The sequence below is a fragment of the Ranitomeya imitator genome, chromosome 6 (genome assembly GCF_032444005.1).
Source record: "Ranitomeya imitator isolate aRanImi1 chromosome 6, aRanImi1.pri, whole genome shotgun sequence".
Classification (NCBI taxonomy): domain Eukaryota; kingdom Metazoa; phylum Chordata; class Amphibia; order Anura; family Dendrobatidae; genus Ranitomeya; species Ranitomeya imitator.
The window spans coordinates 198,433,412-198,453,712 of NC_091287.1; the positions used below are offsets into that span (position 1 = coordinate 198,433,412).

At 44.9% G+C, this 20,301-nt stretch overlaps 1 protein-coding gene across 1 annotated transcript in view; it reads right to left on the bottom strand.

Moving 5' to 3' along the window:
• TRIO (trio Rho guanine nucleotide exchange factor) overlaps nt 1-20,301 on the bottom strand; it is a 2,940,676-nt gene that overhangs the window by 1,373,418 nt on the left and 1,546,957 nt on the right. The window contains 1 exon segment of the mRNA XM_069730426.1: nt 2,727-2,842. Within this exon segment, the coding sequence (XP_069586527.1) occupies nt 2,727-2,842 (116 nt within the window).

A 20,301-nucleotide genomic window follows, 5' to 3' on the forward strand; every position in this document is an offset into this window, starting at 1 on the left:
TCTGATCATCTTTTTAATCATAGACCTGAGACAGGGACAAGAGGGCATTGTGATGTGCTGCTGCAGTGCAGTATGGAGCAATCTCCACCAGGGGGTGCTGGATAAGGAAAGGAGGCTGCACACACAGCACAGCTACACTGAACAACAACACAGGTGTCACAGGTAATGAAAGGGACATGAAACAAGCCAAGGTCATACACGGAGATAGCGGCGCGGTACAGAAGGGGCGAGCAGAGAATCGTCGGGGACAAGCAAAACGTCAGAACCTATCGGGAACGTGGTAACCAAAACGTGAGGCGTAAGACAGAGTCGGGGTACAGGCCAAAGGTCAGAACAAGTAACAAACGGGTGCAGTCAGTCAGAGGCAAAGAGGAACACTTAGAACAGGGATCCAGGTCAGGAGCTCAAACAGTGCAGGATGAACTTATAGCTGACACTGGCCCCCAGGCTGCAGAGGACTTAAATAGCACAGCCAGCTCCAGGGTGAGGCAGAGAGGATTAACTCCCACATGACCAGTCCAGAGACAAGAGAGCTGAACATAATCTCAGAACTGGATCATGACAGGCATTATCTACGTCTGGAGGAAAGAAGGTTTAAGCATAATAACAGACGCAGATTCTTTACTGTAAGAGCAGTGAGACTATGGAACTCTCTGCTGTGTGATGTTGTAATGAGTGATTCATTCCTTAAATTTAAGAAGGGACTGGATGCCTTTCTTGAAAATTATAATGTTACAGGTTTTATATACTAGATTCTTTGATAGGGTGTTGATCCAGGAAACTAGTCCGATTGCCATATGTGGAGTCGGGAAGGAATTTTTTTTCCCCAATGTGGAGCTTACTCTTTGCCACATGTTTTTTTTTGCCTTCCTCTGGATCAACATGTTAGGGCATGTTAGGTTAGGCTATGGGTTGAACTAGATGGACTTAAAGTCTTCCTTCAACCTTAATAACTATGTTACTATGTTACTATGTCACTGTTGAGGATTGGAAACTACTTAGGAGTTAAGAAGAGGCTTAATCATTTGAAAACCTCTTCAAAATAGAACAGACTCATAACTATTTTTTGTTTTATTTGGGTGAACAGTACAGCAGATCAGCGAAGATTGTTATGAAATTCATGCTGCTAAACTACAATCAGCATGAATCAGATAGTGTCTGCATACTTAATTTCAGCCAGGTAAGTTTTACTCTAATGTGCACACGTTGCAGATTTCCTGCGGATCTGCAGCATTTTTTTCCGTGCAGAAGCGCTGCAGAACCGCCAGTGATTTACAGTACAATGTAAATCAATGGGGAAAAAAAATGCTGTGCAGATGGTGTGGAACAATCCGCATGGAATCCGCAGCGGATTAAAAAAAGGACCATGTCAATTCTTTGTGCGTTTCTGCAGCGTTTCTGCACCCATTCCATTATAGGAAAACACAGGGGGAAAAATGCATGAAATCCGCACAGAATCCGCAGTAAAAACGCACAAAATCCGCATTAAAAAATGCACAGATTTTGACATGAGTTTTCTTTCAAGTTATGCAGAATCTGCACAGAAAATTCCACAGGCAAATCCGCAACGTGTGCACATACCTTAAGGCTATATTCACACTTAGCGGTTTTTTCCGCGGAACCGCCGCGATTTTGATGCTGCGGGTCCGCAGCAGTTTCCATAGCGTTTACAGTAACATGTAAACCCTATGGAAACCGCAAACCGCTGTGCACATGCTGCGGGAAAAACCGCGCGGGAACGCAGCGGTTTACAATCCGCAGCATGTCACTTCTTTGTGCAGAATCGCTGCGATTCTGCACCCATAGGAATACATTGAACCGCTTACTTCCCGCATGGGGCTGTGCCCACGTTGCGGGAAGTATGCGGATAATGTGCGGGTGGTACCCGGGGTGGAGGAGAGGAGACTCTCCTCCAGGCCCTGGGAACCATATTTGGGGTTAAAAAATAAAAAATCTGGTTATACTCACCCTCTGATGTCCGGAGCTCCTGGGCGCTGCACGCGGCCGTCCGGTCAGAGTAGCTGTGCGACCAGGACCTGCGGTGACGTCGCGGTCACATGACCGTGACGTCACGAAGGGTCCTTCTCCCACAGCATCTTTGGAACCGGAACGCCGGGTGCAGCGCCCAGGAGATCCGGACATCAGAGGGTGAGTATAACCAATTTTTATTATTTTTAACATTACTATTGATGCTGCATATTGCTGCATATGCAGCATCAATAGTATAGGCGGAAACCCGCAGCGGAAAACGCGGAACAAACCGCGATAAATCTGCAGGGAGAACCGCAGTTGTTTTGCCCTGCAGATTTATCAAATCCGCTGCGGGAGAACCCGCAGGGACCCGACGCAAGGTGTGCACATAGCCTAAAACACTGCAACATTTCAGAATACATATAATTTGAACAAGCTTCCAAGTTCTGTGTCTCAGCTGAATCCCCATCAGATCCTTTTGACTTACAGTTCTCTCCCTATGCAAAAAATAGACTGACTAGTCAGTCAACTGAAAAGGGACAGAGAAAATTCGACCATGGATCCACCTAGAAATAGTAAGTCGAGACACATAGCCCCTGGCTGGCTTTTTATAATCAAGCATACCTGTCTGCAACCATGTACACAGTGTCTGATTCATGCTGCCTACAATCCAAGCAGGATGAATCTGATACCAAAAAGGAAATTTAACAACAATAAAATATAATAAAATATAAGTTCATTAAAGAATACATTACTCTTTTCTACGAGCAGACTTCCGCTTTTCTTCATTAAGCTCATGTGCAGCATCTCGAAGCTTTACTTCACATCCAGGTGCACTGCCTGGAATTATGTCTAACTGAAGACTTTTACTCTGCATGGAAAAAAAAATAAAAAATAAAAATACACTGACAATGATGAAGTCAATTTTGAAGGCACAATTTCCTTTCAAAATATATACTTAATATAAGTAGGGTATATGCTGAAAATATAATCCCATGGTGGCATTCTTGGAAGATAGTCTGTCTGTCAACACATAATGTGAGTCAATCTGCTACTGTGTACTATCAGCAAAAGCAACTCCCTAAAATCAGGTCCAGTGGCCAATATTCTCATCATTGTGATTACTTGATTGGAGGTGGTTAGAAATGTCATTTAAGGGTATGTGCACACGTCAGGATTTTTAGCGTTTTTTTTGCGGAATTTCGCCATAAAAACGCTATAAATCCGGTAAAAAAACGCTAAGGCCGGGGACACACACAACGTATAAAAAAAGGACCGTTTTTGATGGACGAGAATCGCACAAATGTTACCAAAACATTGATCCGTGTGCAGTGCGAGGATGCGATTTTCTCGCATCAAATGATCCGTGTGACATCCGTATGGCATCCGTACTGCGTGTTTTTATCGCATGCTTGCAAAACCAACATACGGCTATACAAGGGATCCATGTGACAAAAAAAAAAAAACATATATACTGTCTATATATATATATATATGTCAGTAGACACATATATGTATATATACACTGTTACACTGTTCTGGAATGGCCATCCCAGTCCCCAGACCTGAATATCATTGAACATCTGTGGGATCATTTAATGAGGGCTGTCCATGCTCGGCGACCATCAAACTTAACTGAACTGGAATTGTTTTGTAAAGAGGAATGGTCAAAAATACCTTCGTCCAGGATCCAGGAACTCATTAAAAGCTGCTGGAAGCGACTAGAGGCTGTTATTTTTGAAAAAGGAGGATCTACTAAATATTAATGTCACTTTTCTGGTGGGGTGCCCATACTTATGCACCTGTCAAATTTTGTTTGAATGCAGATTGCACATTTTCTGTTAGTACAATAAACCTCATTTCAAGGCAGAAACATTACTGTGTCCAACAGTTATTAGATATATGAAACTGAAATAGCTGTTGCAAAAAATAAAAACAACAATTTTTACAAAACATTAAGCTTAAGGTTAATAGGGGTGCCCAAACGTTTTCATATAACTGTATGTCAGATTAAATTTTAATGTCACAACATTTCTCCAAAATTACAATTGAGTTATGATTGTATTGATTTTATAGTGTATATTCATTTATAAATATCAAAGAACACCTATAAAACTAATGAAACATACATAACATGTTCCTTTTTTCTGTCCCATTTGTCTTGCTTTACACACTAAAGAAAATAAAAAAACAAAAAACAGTTGCAACATAACTGACCTCAGTGACAATTTATTAAAGCGTTTGTCCTATACATATAATTCCCTTTATAAATATCTATTTCTAAGCCCTAACCACTTTCTGAACTTGCTTTACTTTAACCCCTTCATGACCCAGCCTATTTTGACCTTAATGACCTGGCCGTTTTTTGCAATTCTGACCAGTGTCCCTTTATGAGGTAATAACTCAGGAACGCTTCAACGGATCCTAGCAATTCTGAGATTGTCTTTTCGTGACATATTGGGCTTCATGTTAGTGGTAAATTTAGGTCAATAAATTATGCTTTTATTTGTGATAAAAATGGAAATTTGGTGAAAATTTTGAAAATTTCGCAATTGATGAATTTTTATTCTGTTAAACCAGAGAGTTATGTGACACAAAATAGTTAATAAATAACATTTCCCACATGTATACTTTACATCAGCACAATTTTGGAAACAAAATTTTGTTTTGCTAGGAAGTTATAAGGGTTAAAATTTGACCAGCGATTTCTAATTTTTACAACGAAATTTACAAAACCATTTTTTTTAGGGACCACCTCACATTTGAAGTCAGTTTACAGGGTCTACATGGCTGAAAATACCCAAAAGTAACACCATTCTAAAAACTGCACCCCTCAAGGTGCACAAAACCACATTCAAGAAGTTTATTAACCCTTCAGGTGCTTCACAGCAGCAGAAGCAACATGGAAGGAAAAAATGAACATTTAACTTTTTAGTCACAAAAATTATCTTTTAGCAACAATTTTTTTGATTTCGCAATGGTAAAAGGAGAAACTGAACCACGAAAGTTGTTGTCCAATTTGTCCTGAGTACGCTGATACCTCATATGTAGGGGTAAACCACTGTTTGGGCGCACGGCAGGGCTCGGAAGGGAAGGCACGCCATTTGGCTTTTTAAATGGAAAATTAGCTCCAATCATTAGCGGACACCATGTCACGTTTGGAGAGCCCCTGTGTGCCTAAACATTGGAGATCCCCCACAAATGACCCAATTTTGTAAACTAGACCCCCAAAGAAACTAATCTAGATGTGTGGTGAGGACTTTGAACCCCCAAGTGTTTCACAGAAGTTTATAACGCAGAGCCATGAAAAAAAAAAAAAAAATATTTTCTCAAAAATTATCTTTTAGCCTGCAATTTTTTATTTTCCCAAGGGTAACAGGAGAAATTTGACCCCAAAAGATGTTGTCCAGTTTCTCCTGAGTACGGTGATACCCCATATGTGGGGGTAAACTACTGTTTGGGCACATGCCGGGGCTCGGAAGTGAAGTAGTGAAGTTTTGAAATGCAGACTTTGATGGAATGCTCTGCGGGCGTCACGTTGCATTTGCAGAGCCCCTGATTTGGCTAAACAGTAGAAACCGCCGACAAGTGACCCCATTTTGGAAACTAGACCCCGAAAGGAACTTATCTAGATGTGTGGTGAGCACTTTGAACCCCCAAGTGCTTCACAGAAGTTTATAACGCAGAGCGGTGAAAATAATAAATACGTATTCTTTCCTCAAAAATAATTATTTAGCCCAGAATTTTTTATTTTCCCAAGGGTTACAGGATAAATTGGACCGCAAAAGTTGTTGTCCAGTTTCTCCTGAGTACGCTGATACCCCATGTGTGGGGGTAAACCACTGTTTGGGCACACGTCGGGGCTCAGAAGGGAAGTAGTGACTTTTGAAATGCAGACTTTGATGGAATGGTCTGCGGGTGTCACGTTGCATTTGCAGAGCCCCTGGTGTGCCTAAACAGTAGAAACCCCCACAAGTGACCCCATTTTAGAAACTAGACCCCGAAAGGAACTTATCTAGATATGTGGTGAGCACTTTGAACCCCCAAGTGCTTCACAGACGTTTACAACGCAGAGCCGTGAAAATAAAAAATAATTTTTCTTTCCTCAAAAATGATGTTTTAGCAAGCATTTTTTTTATTTTCACAAGGGTAACAGGATAAATTGGACCCCAATAATTGTTGCGCAGTTTGTCCTGAGTATGCTGGTACCCCATATGTGGGGGTAAACCACTGTTTGGGCACACGTCGGGGCTCGGAAGTGAGGGAGCACCATTTGACTTTTTGAATACAAGATTGGCTGGAATCAATGGTGGCGCCATGTTGCGTTAGGAGACCCCTGATGTGCCTAAACAGTGGAAACCCCTCAATTCTACCTCCAACACTAACCCCAACACACCCCTAACCCTAATCCCAACTGTAGCCATAACCCTAATCACAACCCTAACCCCAACACACCCATAACTCTAATCACACTCCTAACCACAACCCTAATTCCAACCCTAACCCTAAGGCTATGTGCCCACGTTGCGGATTCATGTGAGATTTTTCAGCATAATTTTTGAAAAATACGCAGGTAAAAGGCACTGCGTTTTACCTGCGGATTTACCGTGGATTTCCAGTGTTTTTTGTGCGGATTTCACCTGCGGATTCCTATTGAGGAACAGGTGTAAAACGCTGCAGAATCCGCACAAAGAATTGACATGCTGCGGAAAATACAACGCAGCGTTTCCGCGCGGTATTTTCCGCACCATGGGCACAGCGGATTTGGTTTTCCATAGGTTTACATAGAACTGTAAACCTGATGGAACACTGCTGCGAATCCGCAGCCAAATCCGCACCGTGTGCACATAGCCTAATTCTAAAGGTATGTGCACACGCTGCGGAAAACACTGTGGATCCGCAGCAGTTTCCCATGAGTTTACAGTTCAATGTAAACCTATGGGAAACAAAAATCGCTGTACACATGCTGCAGAAAAACTGCACGGAAACGCAGCGGTTTACATTCCACAGCATGTCGCTTCTTTCTGCGGATTCCGCAGCGGTTTTACAACTGCTCCAATAGAAAATCACAGTTGTAAAACCGCAGCGAAATGCGCAGAAAAACCGCGGTAAATCTGCCATAAATCCGCAGCGGTTTAGCACTGCGGATTTATCAAATCCGCAGCGGAAAAATCCGCAGAGGACCAGAATACGTGTGCACATACCGAAACCCTAACCCTAACCCTAACCCTAGTTCTTACCCCAACCTTAGTGGAAGAAAAAAAAATCTTCATTTTTTTTTATTGTCCCTACCTATGAGGGTGACAAAGGGGGGGGGTCATTCAGTATTTTTTTTATTTTGATCACTGTGATAGGTTTTATCGCAGTGATCAAAATGCACTTGAAACGAATCTGCCGGCGGCGGAAGATGGCGGCGCCCAGGAAAGAAGACGGACGGACCACGGGAGGCTCGGTAAGTATGATGGGGTGGGGGGAGCACGGGGGGGGGGGGGGGTGGATCGGAGCATGGGGGGTAAATCGGAGCACGGGGGGGGGGGGGGTGGATTGGAGCACCGGGGGGTGGATCGGACTGCAGTGGGGGTGGATCGGACTGCAGGGGGGGTGGTTGGAGCACAGGGGTGGGATTGGAGCACGGGGGTGAGCGGACAAGAGCATGCTTCCCCTCGGCGACCTAGCACGCCACCAGTGCTGCTGCTTCACCACGTGCTGACCTCCGGATCTCTGTAGCGCCGCTGTGCACTACACACCCCAGATGTACACATTGGTAGGTCATCCATATGATAAATTGAACTGTTCTGAAGAAGGTCCATCTGGGACCGAAAATGTTCAACATACTGGTTCTATGTCTGGATAATAATAAACTGTATTTGTAACTTTTCACAATTTTTGAGTGCCGGGTGATTCTTGAATACTTGTGACTGAGGGTTGGATACCCTACTCGAGCACCAAAACTCATATCCTCACAGAGTGCCGTGTTTATCTATTTTTATATAAAAGCACGGGGGGGGGAGCGGACAGGAGCACGGAGGGGAGCGGAGCAGTGTAAAGGACAGATCGGTGGCTTGGGGGGGGGGGGGCGATCAGTGGGGTGGGGTGGGGGCACATCAGTGTTTCCAGCCATGGCCGATGATATTGCAGCATCGGCCATGGCTGGATTGTAATATTTCACCAGTTATAATAGGTGAAATATTACAAATCGCTCTGATTGGCAGTTTCACTTTCAACAGCCAATCAGAGCGATCGTAGCTACGGGGGGGTGAAGCCACCCCTCCTGGGCTAAACTACCACTCCCCCTGTCCCTGCAGATCGTGTGAAATGGGAGTTAACCCTTTCACCGGATCTGCAGGGACGCGATCATTCTGTGACACAGCATATGCGTCACAGTTCGGATTGGCACGACTTTCATGACGCATACGCTGTGTCACAGGTCGGGAAGGGGTTAAGATCCCCTACTGCTCTGTCTATTCTGCTTATCTATATGTGTTTTTTCCTTTACTTCCTGTGACTTTTCTTATGAGGGAAGCCTCCAAGGCTATGTCATCAGAAGGATGGCCCTACAATCACTTTCCCACAGATTCTATCACCAGCTCCTAAACAAGACGTCATAATGGGTGTTGTGAATTCTGTTTTTGGTCTCCCTCCGGTGGTTGTAGATGGTAATGCAGTTGTCCCTGGGCTGCAGTCTTGGACAGGTGTATATGCTAATTGAAATTCTGACTGGGCTATTTAGCTTTGCAGGACTCCTTAGTCCATGCCAGTAGTCAATGTTTCTTTGGAAGTGTTGGATCTCTGCCTGGCCTCTCCTGCTTAGCTGCCAATTCAGCAAAGATAAGTGTATGTTTCTTTTTCTGAAGCACACATGCTGTGTGCTTATTTTCAGTGCTGATCTTTTGTTTCTATTTGTCCAGCTTAGACTGTGTCAGTTGTTTTTCTCAGTCTGGTTGGATTCTCTGGAGTTGCAGATATACTCTCCACATCTTTAGTTAGGTGGTGGAGTTTTGTATTTTCTGCTGTGGATATTTTTGTAGTATTTTTTATGCTGACCAGTCATTATTTGTGGGGGGCTGCCTATCCTTTGGGGGTCTACTCTGACTCCTATTTCCATCTTTAGGGGTATTTAGTCCTCCGGCTGTGTCGAGGTGTCTAGGTTTTGTTAGGCACACCCCACGGCTACTTCTAGTTGCGGTGATAAGATCAGGGTTTGCGGTCAGTATAGTTACCACTTACTCCAGTGAAGGGTTTCATGGTGCGGTTAATTGCCCCAGCTTCTTTTACTCATATGTCCTGATGACTTCTGAAATCAATCATGGTGATGCAGGCAGTGAGATGTGACTGCAGCTTCTATCACAGCTGCCACACTTTTAGCACAGCTGCTTCGCAGCATCTGGGCCCACAATTACACAGCTTCTGTTCCTCACCTCTTTCACTTAAACTGGACATCAGTGGGTGTTGATAGAAGCAGTGCACCACAGCTTCTGTCATTGACCTGAAACAAATCATTCTCCATTGTGCATTTCTATGCATTATCTATTATACTGGTGATGGGCTGTGTAATATTATAGTGGGTATGGTAACATACCATGAATAAACTGATCAAGTATTATAGGCCTAGGGCCATTCTATGATTGGTGATGGGCTGTGCAATGTTATAGGTGACATACACTATAAATTATGAACATCCTGATTATGTACTACTAGATGGAGGCCCGATGCTATCGCATCGGGAGGGCGGTGATGTCACGATGGGGGCAGGCTTTGCAGCGTTGAGAATCTCTCCCCCCATATGCTCACCCACTTATCCACTCTCTCTTTCCCCATGTGCTGACTTCTCCCACCTGTGCTCTCCTCTTTGACCTGTCTACCCCATGTGTTATCCCTCTTGTCTGCTGTCTCTCTCCTACCTGTGCTGTGTTCTCCATGTACAGAGCATTCCACATCGCCTGGGCAGGGGAGGAAGCAAAAAACAACACTGACATTACAGCAGGAGATCACAGAGGATACATTTTGTGAGGTAAAACATTGTTTAAAAATCTAAAACTCTAGGTGGCACTAGAGTTCTAGTTCTCTTCCTCTCTGAAACAATTTGCATATTTCCCAGAGGAGCATTGCGGCTTTAAGTCTCCTCACCTCAACATGCTTATCATGTCACTCTCCGCAAGGAGAAACAATACTTCTTGGATCCCTGTTTAAAAACAGTCAGTGAAATATTTTACCTCACAAAAGAAATCCTCTGTGATCCCCTGCTGTAATGTCAGTATTGGCTTTTGCTTCCTCCCCTGTGCAGATGTGGTATGCTTCGTGCACCGTCAGACACAGACAATTTTTAAAATGAAGAAAAAAAAAAGCAGGATGAGTCTAGCTGATAAAAAAGCTTGTCTTTATTCCAAATTCGTATAAAATAGTGATATGACACCCACATGTGCAGCTACGCGTTTCGAACACGAGCTGTGTTCTTTGTCAAATTTATCTTCTAATTTTTAAAATGAACTTTCGTTCGTGGGAAAACCCCTTTAATGTGACCGGCCTCCTCTGCCTGTAGACACGTCGCGTATCTGCCACCGGGATCAGCCGAATGATTCACTGTGCCTGCGTGGACTTCACGCAGGTGCAGTAAATCAGACCGCCGCCGTCTTTGTGCAGACAGGTAGCAGCGGTCACATTAAAACTGTGCATGCGCTCCTCCTGTACAAAGATGGCGGTGGTCAGTGAATCATTCGGCTGATCCCGACGGCAGCATGTTCATGACGCTGTTCCGCAGGTGGTACCGCGCAAGAGGCTGCGTATGGTGTAGTGTGTGTGGTGAGTATGGCGTTTGCAGTGTGTGTGTGTGTGTGTGTGTGTGTGTGTGTGTGTGTGTGGTGCGACGGTGTTCCGCTGGTGGTACCACGCAAGAGGCTGGTACCACCAGCAGTTTCCATATTAACACACTTGTCACTTGGGTGTCCCAATATGGAGGTTGGTGAACTTCCGCCGCTTGAAATTCTGGGATCCGGACACATCTGGACGGAACAAGATGTGAAGACATTACATGGTAAGTATATAGTAAGATAGGCCTAGGGCTGTGTGCAATTATTGATGACACATAGCCAATCTTCATTACATTGATGACACATAACCAATCTTCATTACATAGGTCAAATAAACTTGCATAATCATCAATTTTTCGGGACACCCCTGCTGTCAAATATATATACCGTATATACTCGAGTATAAGCCGAGATTTTCAGCCCACTTTTTTGGGCTGAAAGTCCCCCTCTCGGCTTATACTCGAGTCATACCCAGGGGTCGGCAGGGGAGGGTGAGAACAAAGTACTGCAGTGCGCAGGCACCGGAAAGGTCAGAGAGGCCCGGCGCCTGCGCACTGCAGTACTTTGCTCTGCCCTCAACAGGGCAGACAAAGTACGCCTGCACCGGAGCCGTGGCTGAAGATCAGAAGAGGACGTCTTGGAATGAAGATGGGAGGCGCCGCAGCGGACCAGAGACACCCATCCGACCGGACCAGCAGCGGGAACGCCCCTGGGTGAGTATAATCTAACATCTTTTTCTCCTCTTTCAGGTAACATCGGGGGCTTATCTACAGCATTACAGAATGCTGTAGATAAGCCCCTGATGCCGGTGGGCTTACCTCACCCGCGATTTTCGGGGTGACAGGTTCCCTTTAAATTTCTCTGTGAAATATTATTCTATTAGTCACTGAGCATTGTTCAAGCTTATCTAGATTATTCAGAATTTTTTCTGTCTTCTATATAGTGTTAGTCCCAAGCATAAACAGTCGCACTCAGAATATCTTCCGAATTTTTGCCAAACAAGTGTTTTTTTTTATTTTCAAAAACACCAAAATAGAAAAATTCACTGCAGTGTTGTAAGGTAACGTTTCGACCCGCTGGGTCTTTTTCAAACCTTACTCATAGTAAAGAAAATAGGAAGAGGGCATATTCCCAGGACAGATGCTGGAGTCCTGTTAGGGGCTATATGTGTGCTGCATCCGGCATCTGCGGTGGGGGTGCAGCAGATGCCGGATGCAGCACACATATAGCCTCTAAAGGGACTCCAGCACCTCTTCTCTCTACCCTCTACCTATTTTATTTACTTTCTTTAAATCAGCTGTTCACACTGAAGAGTCGGATGACTGGTCACATCAGGGATCCGTATATGAGGAGTTCTGCTGAACATTAGATGAAATGGAGCAGCATTTGTGGTAGAATGTGGCGTATTGCGGTAATTGCGCATGAAATTGTATAGTGACTGTTTCAGTGGGGTGTGCTCCAAACTAGCTGCCTTGATTCGTTTCCCCATGGTGCGCATGAAACGTTCTACGACTCCATTAGCATGCGGCCAGCAAGGTGTGATTTTTCTGTGGCTGAACCCCAAGTATTCAGAAAACTGTGCAAACACATGTCCATTGAATGGAGGTCCATTATCTGTTTTGACCACTCTTGGAATGCCATATGCAGAGAATGTGTTGTCCAGTTCTGGCATGACACTAATAGCAGACGTTGAAGAGATGAATGAAATGACAGGATATCTAGAATATTCATCAACTGTTACTAGAATGCATTGGCCATTTGGTAATGGTCCATATATGTCGACTGCCGCTTCCTCCCATACAACAGTGGGTAACGGAGACATTTGTAATGGGTCTAGAGTTGATGATGGAGTAATTAATTGACAAGTGGAGCAATGTCTAATCTTCTCTTCCACCTATTTATCCATATTTGGGAACCACACTTTTTCTCTGAGTAACTTTTTGTGCCAATAATTCCTAGATGACCTTCGTGTGCTATCTGTATGACTAGGTTGCACAAGGCCTTAGGTACAACCAGTTTGGTACCCCGAAGGATGAGTTGATCTTCAGTGACTGCTAATTCCTCTCGTACATTTGAAAATAGTTTTAACTCCTTCAAATCAATCCCATCATCAAGAAATGTTTTCTTTTTAATTTCACGCCACCTTCTATTTTGAATAATGCACAGAGTGTCTTGCACTTGTTGTATTCACAAACTAATCAACAGAAAGTGCTTTTGGCACGGCGTGAGCTGCAACAAAATGTATGTATTCTTCAATGGAGGAATGCCCAGGTAAATCATCATTCGTAGGATGTCTTGAGCGGTAATCAGCCGGATTGCTGTATTTTCCAGGTTTGTGAACAATTTTGTAATTATAGTCCTGTAGACGAAGACCCCATCGTTCAATCCGTGCCGGCAGTTTAGCTCTGAGATTTCTATTTCAGGTTGCGAATACTTTCTTTCAGTGCTTTGCATAAGAAATGATGTGGGGACTTTGATTGTCATCCTTGTATTGTGCTAAAATAGCACCCAGTCCCACAGGTCTGGCGTCCACAATCAGTTCGGTTCGAAGAGCTGGTTCGAAATAGGCTGTAACGGGGTCTACCAAGCTGGAGTACCTCTTTCAGTACCACCCCGAGTTTCAGGAGGTCCACTCTGCTTTGGCTGGAGTCTGAATGAAGGACGCTGGCTGGAATCGCTTGGTTACATGGGTGCATATAAAATATCACTGCTTCTCCACGTATTTCCAGTCTGACAACACTTTATTCACAGGACACAAAATATATCACACAGATACAGAGGGCAGACCAATAGAAAAGCAGCAGGCCAGACATGCATTACAATAGCCGCAGGGGGCCGGAGCCTGTCGATATTTACTGTGGGAATTACAAAGGTGGGGGGAGGACAGAAGGGGGACATCTTGTCCCCTCTGCCCAGGGGTGCAGCCAGTGGGCTGATGCATCTCACATGGAACCTATTATACATACATATAACTCAACATATTCTGGGTGCTGTGGGGTTCCGTAACACGTAACATAGGCTATGGTGGTTGTTGAGCAGAGTTAGTTTTTAATTGTTTCAAAAGAGGCCTGACAATCTTGGGACCATTTAAAAACACAATTTTGTTTCGTAAGTTCCCTTAATGGAGTGCTGATTGTTGAAAAATGTGGAATATATCTAGCACAGTAGCTTGCCATTCCAAGAAAAGAGCGCACTTCACTGGCATCCTGTGGAATTGAAGCTGCTCTGATGGATTCCACCTTCTTGGGATCAGGTCGTATTCCTTCCACAGAGAAAATGTGACCATAGAACTCCAATGAATTTTTATCAAATTTGCATTTTTCTTTGTTTAGAGTGAGTCCAGCAGAGAGCAGACATTCAAAGATAGCATATAGAGCACGCTTGAGTTTTCCCAAAAACCAGTATGTCATCACTGTAAAAGCATTTGGAATGTGTTGAATGACGCTCCTTATTGTATGTTGAAAAATTTCCGCTGCTGAGCAGACCCCAAAAGTCAATCTTTTGTATCTTCTGAGACCCACATGGGTGGAAAATGTTGTTAAGTATCTGGATTCTGGGCTCAATTCTAATTGATGATAGCCCTTATTGAGGTCGAGCTTTGAAAAAACGGTTGCTCCATTTAATAAATGAATAATATCATCAATTGTGGGTGAGATATGTCTTTCCCTCTGAATAGCAGTGTTGGGCAGGCGCATGTCAACACACAGTCTCACCTGCTCTGGAGTCCTTGGTTTTGGAACTACCACAAGTGGAGAGACCCAAGGAGTGGGACCAGAAACATCATCATCCATGAGTAATTGGAGTTCCTTTTCTACCTTCTTTCTCAGGTGAAATGGAATACGCCTGGGAGCCTGGGCTACTGGACGAACACTGTCATCCACATGAAGATGCACTTGAGAGTCCTTTAATTTCCCCAATCCACTAAATAGGGAGGGAAAACTGATCACCATTGCTTGTACATCCAGGTCCGCAGGGTCGGTTATGGTATGAATAATCTGGATGAGTCCTAGCTTCAAGGCAGTGTGATAGCCGAGAAGACAGCCTCCCGATCCTTGTAATGTGTGAAAAGTGGTTTTCTGCCTATTTTCTTTATAGCTAAGGCTGGTTTCACATTTGCGTTTTTGCCGCAATATATACATAACATTAAAAATGCATGTTTTTTTGCATGCGTTTTGACGCGTTTTGCCACCGCATGCGCCTTTTGTATGCATGCGTTGTGTTGTAGAAATGCAACATGTAGTAATTTTTAGCTGCGTTTTTTTGCGGCAAAAAAATGTATTGCTGTCTATGTAAACACATGCGTTTTAAAGCACATACGTTTGGTTGCGTTAAAAACGCATGTTTTTATAGAAAAAAACAAGAAAACACACTGATAAGCCACCCCCCACCATAAAGGTGATAAAGGTATCCTAACCCTAACCCTAGGGATCCTAACCCTAACCCTAGGGATCCTAACCCTAACGGGATCCTAACCCTAACCCTAGGGATCCTAACCCTGAGGGTTAGGTTTAGGGTTAGGATCCCTTAGGGTTAGGATCCCTTAGGGTTAGGATCCCTTAGGGTTAGGGGTAGGATCCCTTAGGGTTAGGATCCCTTAGGGTTAAGGTTAGGATCCCTTAGGGTTAGGATCCCTTAGGGTTAGGGGTAGGGTTAGGATCCCTTAGGGTTAAGGTAAGGGTTTGGGTTAGGATCCCTAGGGTTACTAGGGATCCAAACCCTAACCCTAGCTATTTCTGTTTATAGTGGGTTTTCTTGTTGATTTTGATGATTGGCAGCTGTCACACACTTCTCATCATGCGTTTAAAAAACGCAAACGCATGAAAAAACGCATGTAAACGCATCAAAACGCCATGTTTGTATTAAACATGCAAAAACGCATGCGTAAAAACGCAGCGTTTAAACGCATTTACATGCGTTTTTTCACCAAATACATTTGCGTTTAAAACGCTGCGTTTTTAAACGCAAATGTGAAACCAGCCTAAGTTCAGCATTAAATTGTCCCATTGTAACTAGAGGTGTTTTAGATCCATATGGAAAGATTTTAGTATGCACTTGCTGTAAGACTGGCTTTGTTTTCAATTGTTCATAAGCATTGCTGTCTATGATATCCACCGAAGCTCCTGTATCTATGGTAAAGGTGATATCCGTGTTGCCGAAGGTGAGTGTAATACATGGAGACTGCACTGAGCCAGTGACAGAAGTCGTGAACACATAGTTCTCAGCCACAGACATTTCTTCCATATCTTGAGTTACCATTTTTATATTTGCAGGCTTTGTCATTGGCAGAGGAGACTTGTTGGGCGCTGATTTGCAGACAACTGCAAAATGGTTCCCTTTTCCACATTTACTGCAAGTTTGTCCTATAGCTGGACATTTGTTCATGTGGTGAGGGAAATCTTGTCCACATCCAGGGCCGGACTGGCCATCGGGCATTTCTGACGCCCCCTCCGCGTTGTCAGTGGGAGTTGCAGAGTTCACTTCAACAGCGAGCACGTCAGGCGGCATTTGCTTGCCTTGTGCACTTGATCGAGCCACACTAGAAAGGAGGAAGTGAGAGGTCTGATGCCCTGAGACCTGATCACTAGCACTGCAGTGAGGTAACATAGAACAGGATGGGGGCCGCGCTGTGCTGCGGCCATGCCTCCCACTGCAGCTTGTGATCAGACCGCCCACTTATTCCTGTCTAGTGCGGGGATAGGGCATGAAAGTATTTACACTGAAGATGTCCCTGATGGCAGTGACAGAACATGGGGAAACTGCAGCAGTAAGTTTCTGTGTATTTTGGGACGGAGGACAGGTAGCTGCCTGCCCACTGTGCTACTGGTTGGGTGGGGGTGCAAACATTTTTCTATACACTGATTTTTATTTTTTCTGCTCCGGGTTCAGCCATTCAAAAAAGGGGCGTGCCATGCTGGAGAAGAACACTGGCCAATGAGCATCAGATTGATAGAAGAGCTGATTGGCCAGTGCTCCTGTCCCCCTGCACTGGGTGCCTCTGAGGGAGAGAGCCTGCAATCAAGCTGCAAGGTCAGGAATAACTACCTGTGTGACTGTGCTCCCAGGGACAGATAGAGAAGCAGCTCAATTCCCCATGGTCACATCTCCTGCTCTGGTCCACAGCCCCGACAGAGAAGGAGAGAGCGGGGGAGGTGCTGGGAAAGTGCTTGCTGTGAGCAGAAGGAGCTGCACATGTATAGTGGTCTCTCCTGAAGCACAGAGTGTGTGGGTGGGTGGTATCTGTAGTGTGTGTGGTATCTGTAGTGTGTGTGGTATCTGTAGTGTGGGTGTGGTATCTGTAGTGTGGGTGGGTGGTATCTGTAGTGTGTGGTATCTGTAGTGTGTGTGTGGTATCTGTAGTGTGTGTGGTATCTGTAGTATGGGTGGGTGGTATCTGTAGTGTGTGTGGTACCTGTAGTGTGGGTGGGTGGCATCTGTAGTGTGTGTGGTATTTGTAGTGTGGGTGGTATCTGTAGTGTGTGTGTGTGGTATCTGTAGTGTGTGTGTGTGTGGGGTATCTGTAGTGTGGGTGGGTGGTATCTGTAGTGTGTGTGTGGTATCTGTAGTGTGGGTGGGTGGTATCTGTAGTGTGTGTGTGTGGTATCTGTAGTGTGTGTGTGGGGTATCTGTAGTGTGGGTGGGTGGTATCTGTAGTGTGTGTGTGGTATCTGTAGTGTGTGTGTGTGGGGGGGGTATCTGTAGTGTGGGTGGGTGGTATCTGTAGTGTGTGTGTGGTATCTGTACTGTGTGTGGTATCTGTAGTGTGTGTGGTATCTGTAGTGTGTGGTATCTGTAGTGTGGGTGTGGTATCTGTAGTGTGGGTGGGTGGTATCTGTAGTGTGTGGTATCTGTAGTGTGTGTGTGTGTGGTATCTGTAGTGTGTGTGTGTGGGGTATCTGTAGTGTGGGTGGGTGGTATCTGTAGTGTGTGTGTGGTATCTGTAGTGTGGGTGGTATCTGTAGTGTGTGGTATCTGTAGTGTGGGTGGTATCTGTAGTGTGTGTGTGTGTGTGGTATCTGTAGTGTGGGTGGTATCTGTAGTGTGTGTGGTATCTGTAGTGTGTGGTATCTGTAGTGTGGGTGTGGTATCTGTAGTGTGGGTGGGTGGTATCTGTAGTGTGTGGTATCTGTAGTGTGTGTGTGGTATCTGTAGTGTGTGTGATATCTGTAGTATGGGTGGGTGGTATCTGTAGTGTGTGTGGTACCTGTAGTGTGGGTGGGTGGCATCTGTAGTGTGTGTGGTATCTGTAGTGTGGGTGGGTGGTATCTGTAGTGTGTGTGTGTGGTATCTGTAGTGTGTGTGTGGTATCTGTAGTGTGGGTGGGTGGTATCTGTAGTGTGTGTGTGTGTGTGGTATCTGTAGTGTGGGTGGGTGGTATCTGTAGTGTGTGTGTGTGTGGTATCTGTAGTGTGGCCGTGGGTGGGTGGTATCTGTAGTGTGTGTGTGTAGTATCTGTAGTTTGTGTGTTACATGTGTGTGCGGTATCTGCAGTATGTGTGTTACTTGTGTGTGAAGTATCTGTAGTGTGTGTGTGTGTTACTTGTGTGTGAAGTATCTGTAGTGTGTGTGTTACTTGTGTGTGAAGTATCTAGTGTGTGTTACTTGTGTGTGAAGTATCTGTAGTGTGTGTGCTACTTGTGTGTGAAGTATCTAGTGTGTGTGTGACTTGTGTGTGAAGTATCTGTAGTGTGTGTGTTACTTGTGTGTGAAGTATCTAGTGTGTGTGTGACTTGTGTGTGAAGTATCTGTAGTGTGTGTGTCTTGTGTGTGAAGTATCTGTAGTGTGTGTGAAGTATCTGTAGTGTGTTACTTGTGTGTGAAGTATCTGTAGTGTGTGTGTTACTTGTGTGTGAAGTATCTGTAGTGTGTGTTACTTGTGTGTGAAGTATCTGTAGTGTGTGTTACTTGTGTGTGAAGTATCTGTAGTGTGTGTGTGAAGTATCTGTAGTGTGTGTGTGTGTGTGTTACTTGTGTGTGAAATATCTGTAGTGTGTGTGTGTGTGTGTGTTACATGTGTGTGATCAGTGCTGTATTTTTTAGCATATTCTGCAGTGTGATAATAGTTTGCAGGCCCTCTGTGTTGAACTGATGTCTATTCCCCCTATAGCCACTGCAGGTTACATATGTAAAGTGGTTTAACACATTTGATTGGTGTAACAAATGAAGCAAAAAAGTCGGCACAACCTGTCAGTGCTTTCCGATTTGATTCTACGACACTCGTATGTGGGCTGGTGAATTTTTATTTGTGCCAGGGCTGCTTTTTGGTCCAGTCCGGCCCTGTCCACATCTATAACATTTCTTCTGTTGCGGGGCCTGCTTGTCTTGTGAACTGTTGTTTGAGATTATGCACATGTAACTTATCCCCATTCTCCATTGCACTTGCCTGATGATCTGCTATCTCTATAGCACGGGCCATCTTGAGTAAATCATGCAGAGAGAGATCCTGCTGCAGAGCTTTACGCCTTATGGTATTAGACGAGCAGGTGACAATTACTTGAGTTAGGATTTCATCATCTACGTCAGTAAATGCACACCCATTTGCTAGTTCTTTTAGCCGGGTGACATAGGTGTCTATGGATTCTTCTGGAAGCTGCTTAGCAATCCTGAACTTGTATCTTTCATACCCGATGTTTTGTTTAGGGATGAAGTAGTCAGTGAGAGCTTTGGAGCAGTTGCTGTACGTGTCTGTCTCTGCTGCCGGTAATGTGCTGTATATGTCATAGACTCCTGTGCCCGCGCAATGCAGGAACACGGCTCTCTTTCTTTTCTCATTTTTTATGTCTATTGCTTCCAGGAAGTTCTCAAACCGGTTTAGCCATTTTCTCCAGTTATGAGAAATTAGTGACATCAGTCATATCAAACTGGGGGAACGTGTCCAAGTATTCAGCCATGATTGAGTTTCTCAGTGGTGCTGGCGTGTGAAGCAGTAAACCAGGGGTCAGTACTCACAGCAGCAGGTGATTGATCCTCGTCGCCAGTTGTACTGTCCACACGGTGCAAGGAATTTAAGAGAGTAAGCTTTAACTGTAGTTTATTCGTCTCTTCTTTTCCTCCAGCACACAGCATAACAGTAGCATAACATTTTCTCCTCAGACTAGAACGGAGCGGAGTCGTGTGTACGAGGTGTACGGAGCGGAGTCGTGTGTACGAGGTGTACGGAGCGGAGTCGTGTGTACGAGGTGTACGGAGCGGAGTCGTGTGTACGAGGTGTACGGAGCGGAGTGGTGTGTACGAGGTGTACGGAGCGGAGTCGTTTGTACGAGGTGTACGGAGCGGAGTCGTGTGTACGAGGTGTACGGAGCGGAGTCGTGTGTACGGAACCGTGTGTACGAGGTGTACGGAGCACAGCCGCGTGTGTACAAGGTGTACGGAGCGGAGCAGCGTGTGAAAGGTGTATGGAGTGGAGTCGTGTGTGTAAGAGGTGTGCGGATCAGAGCAGAGTGTGAAAGGTGTATGGAGCGGAGCCACGTGTGTACGAGGTGTACGGAGCGGAGCCATGTGTGTACGAGGTGTACAGAGCGTAGCC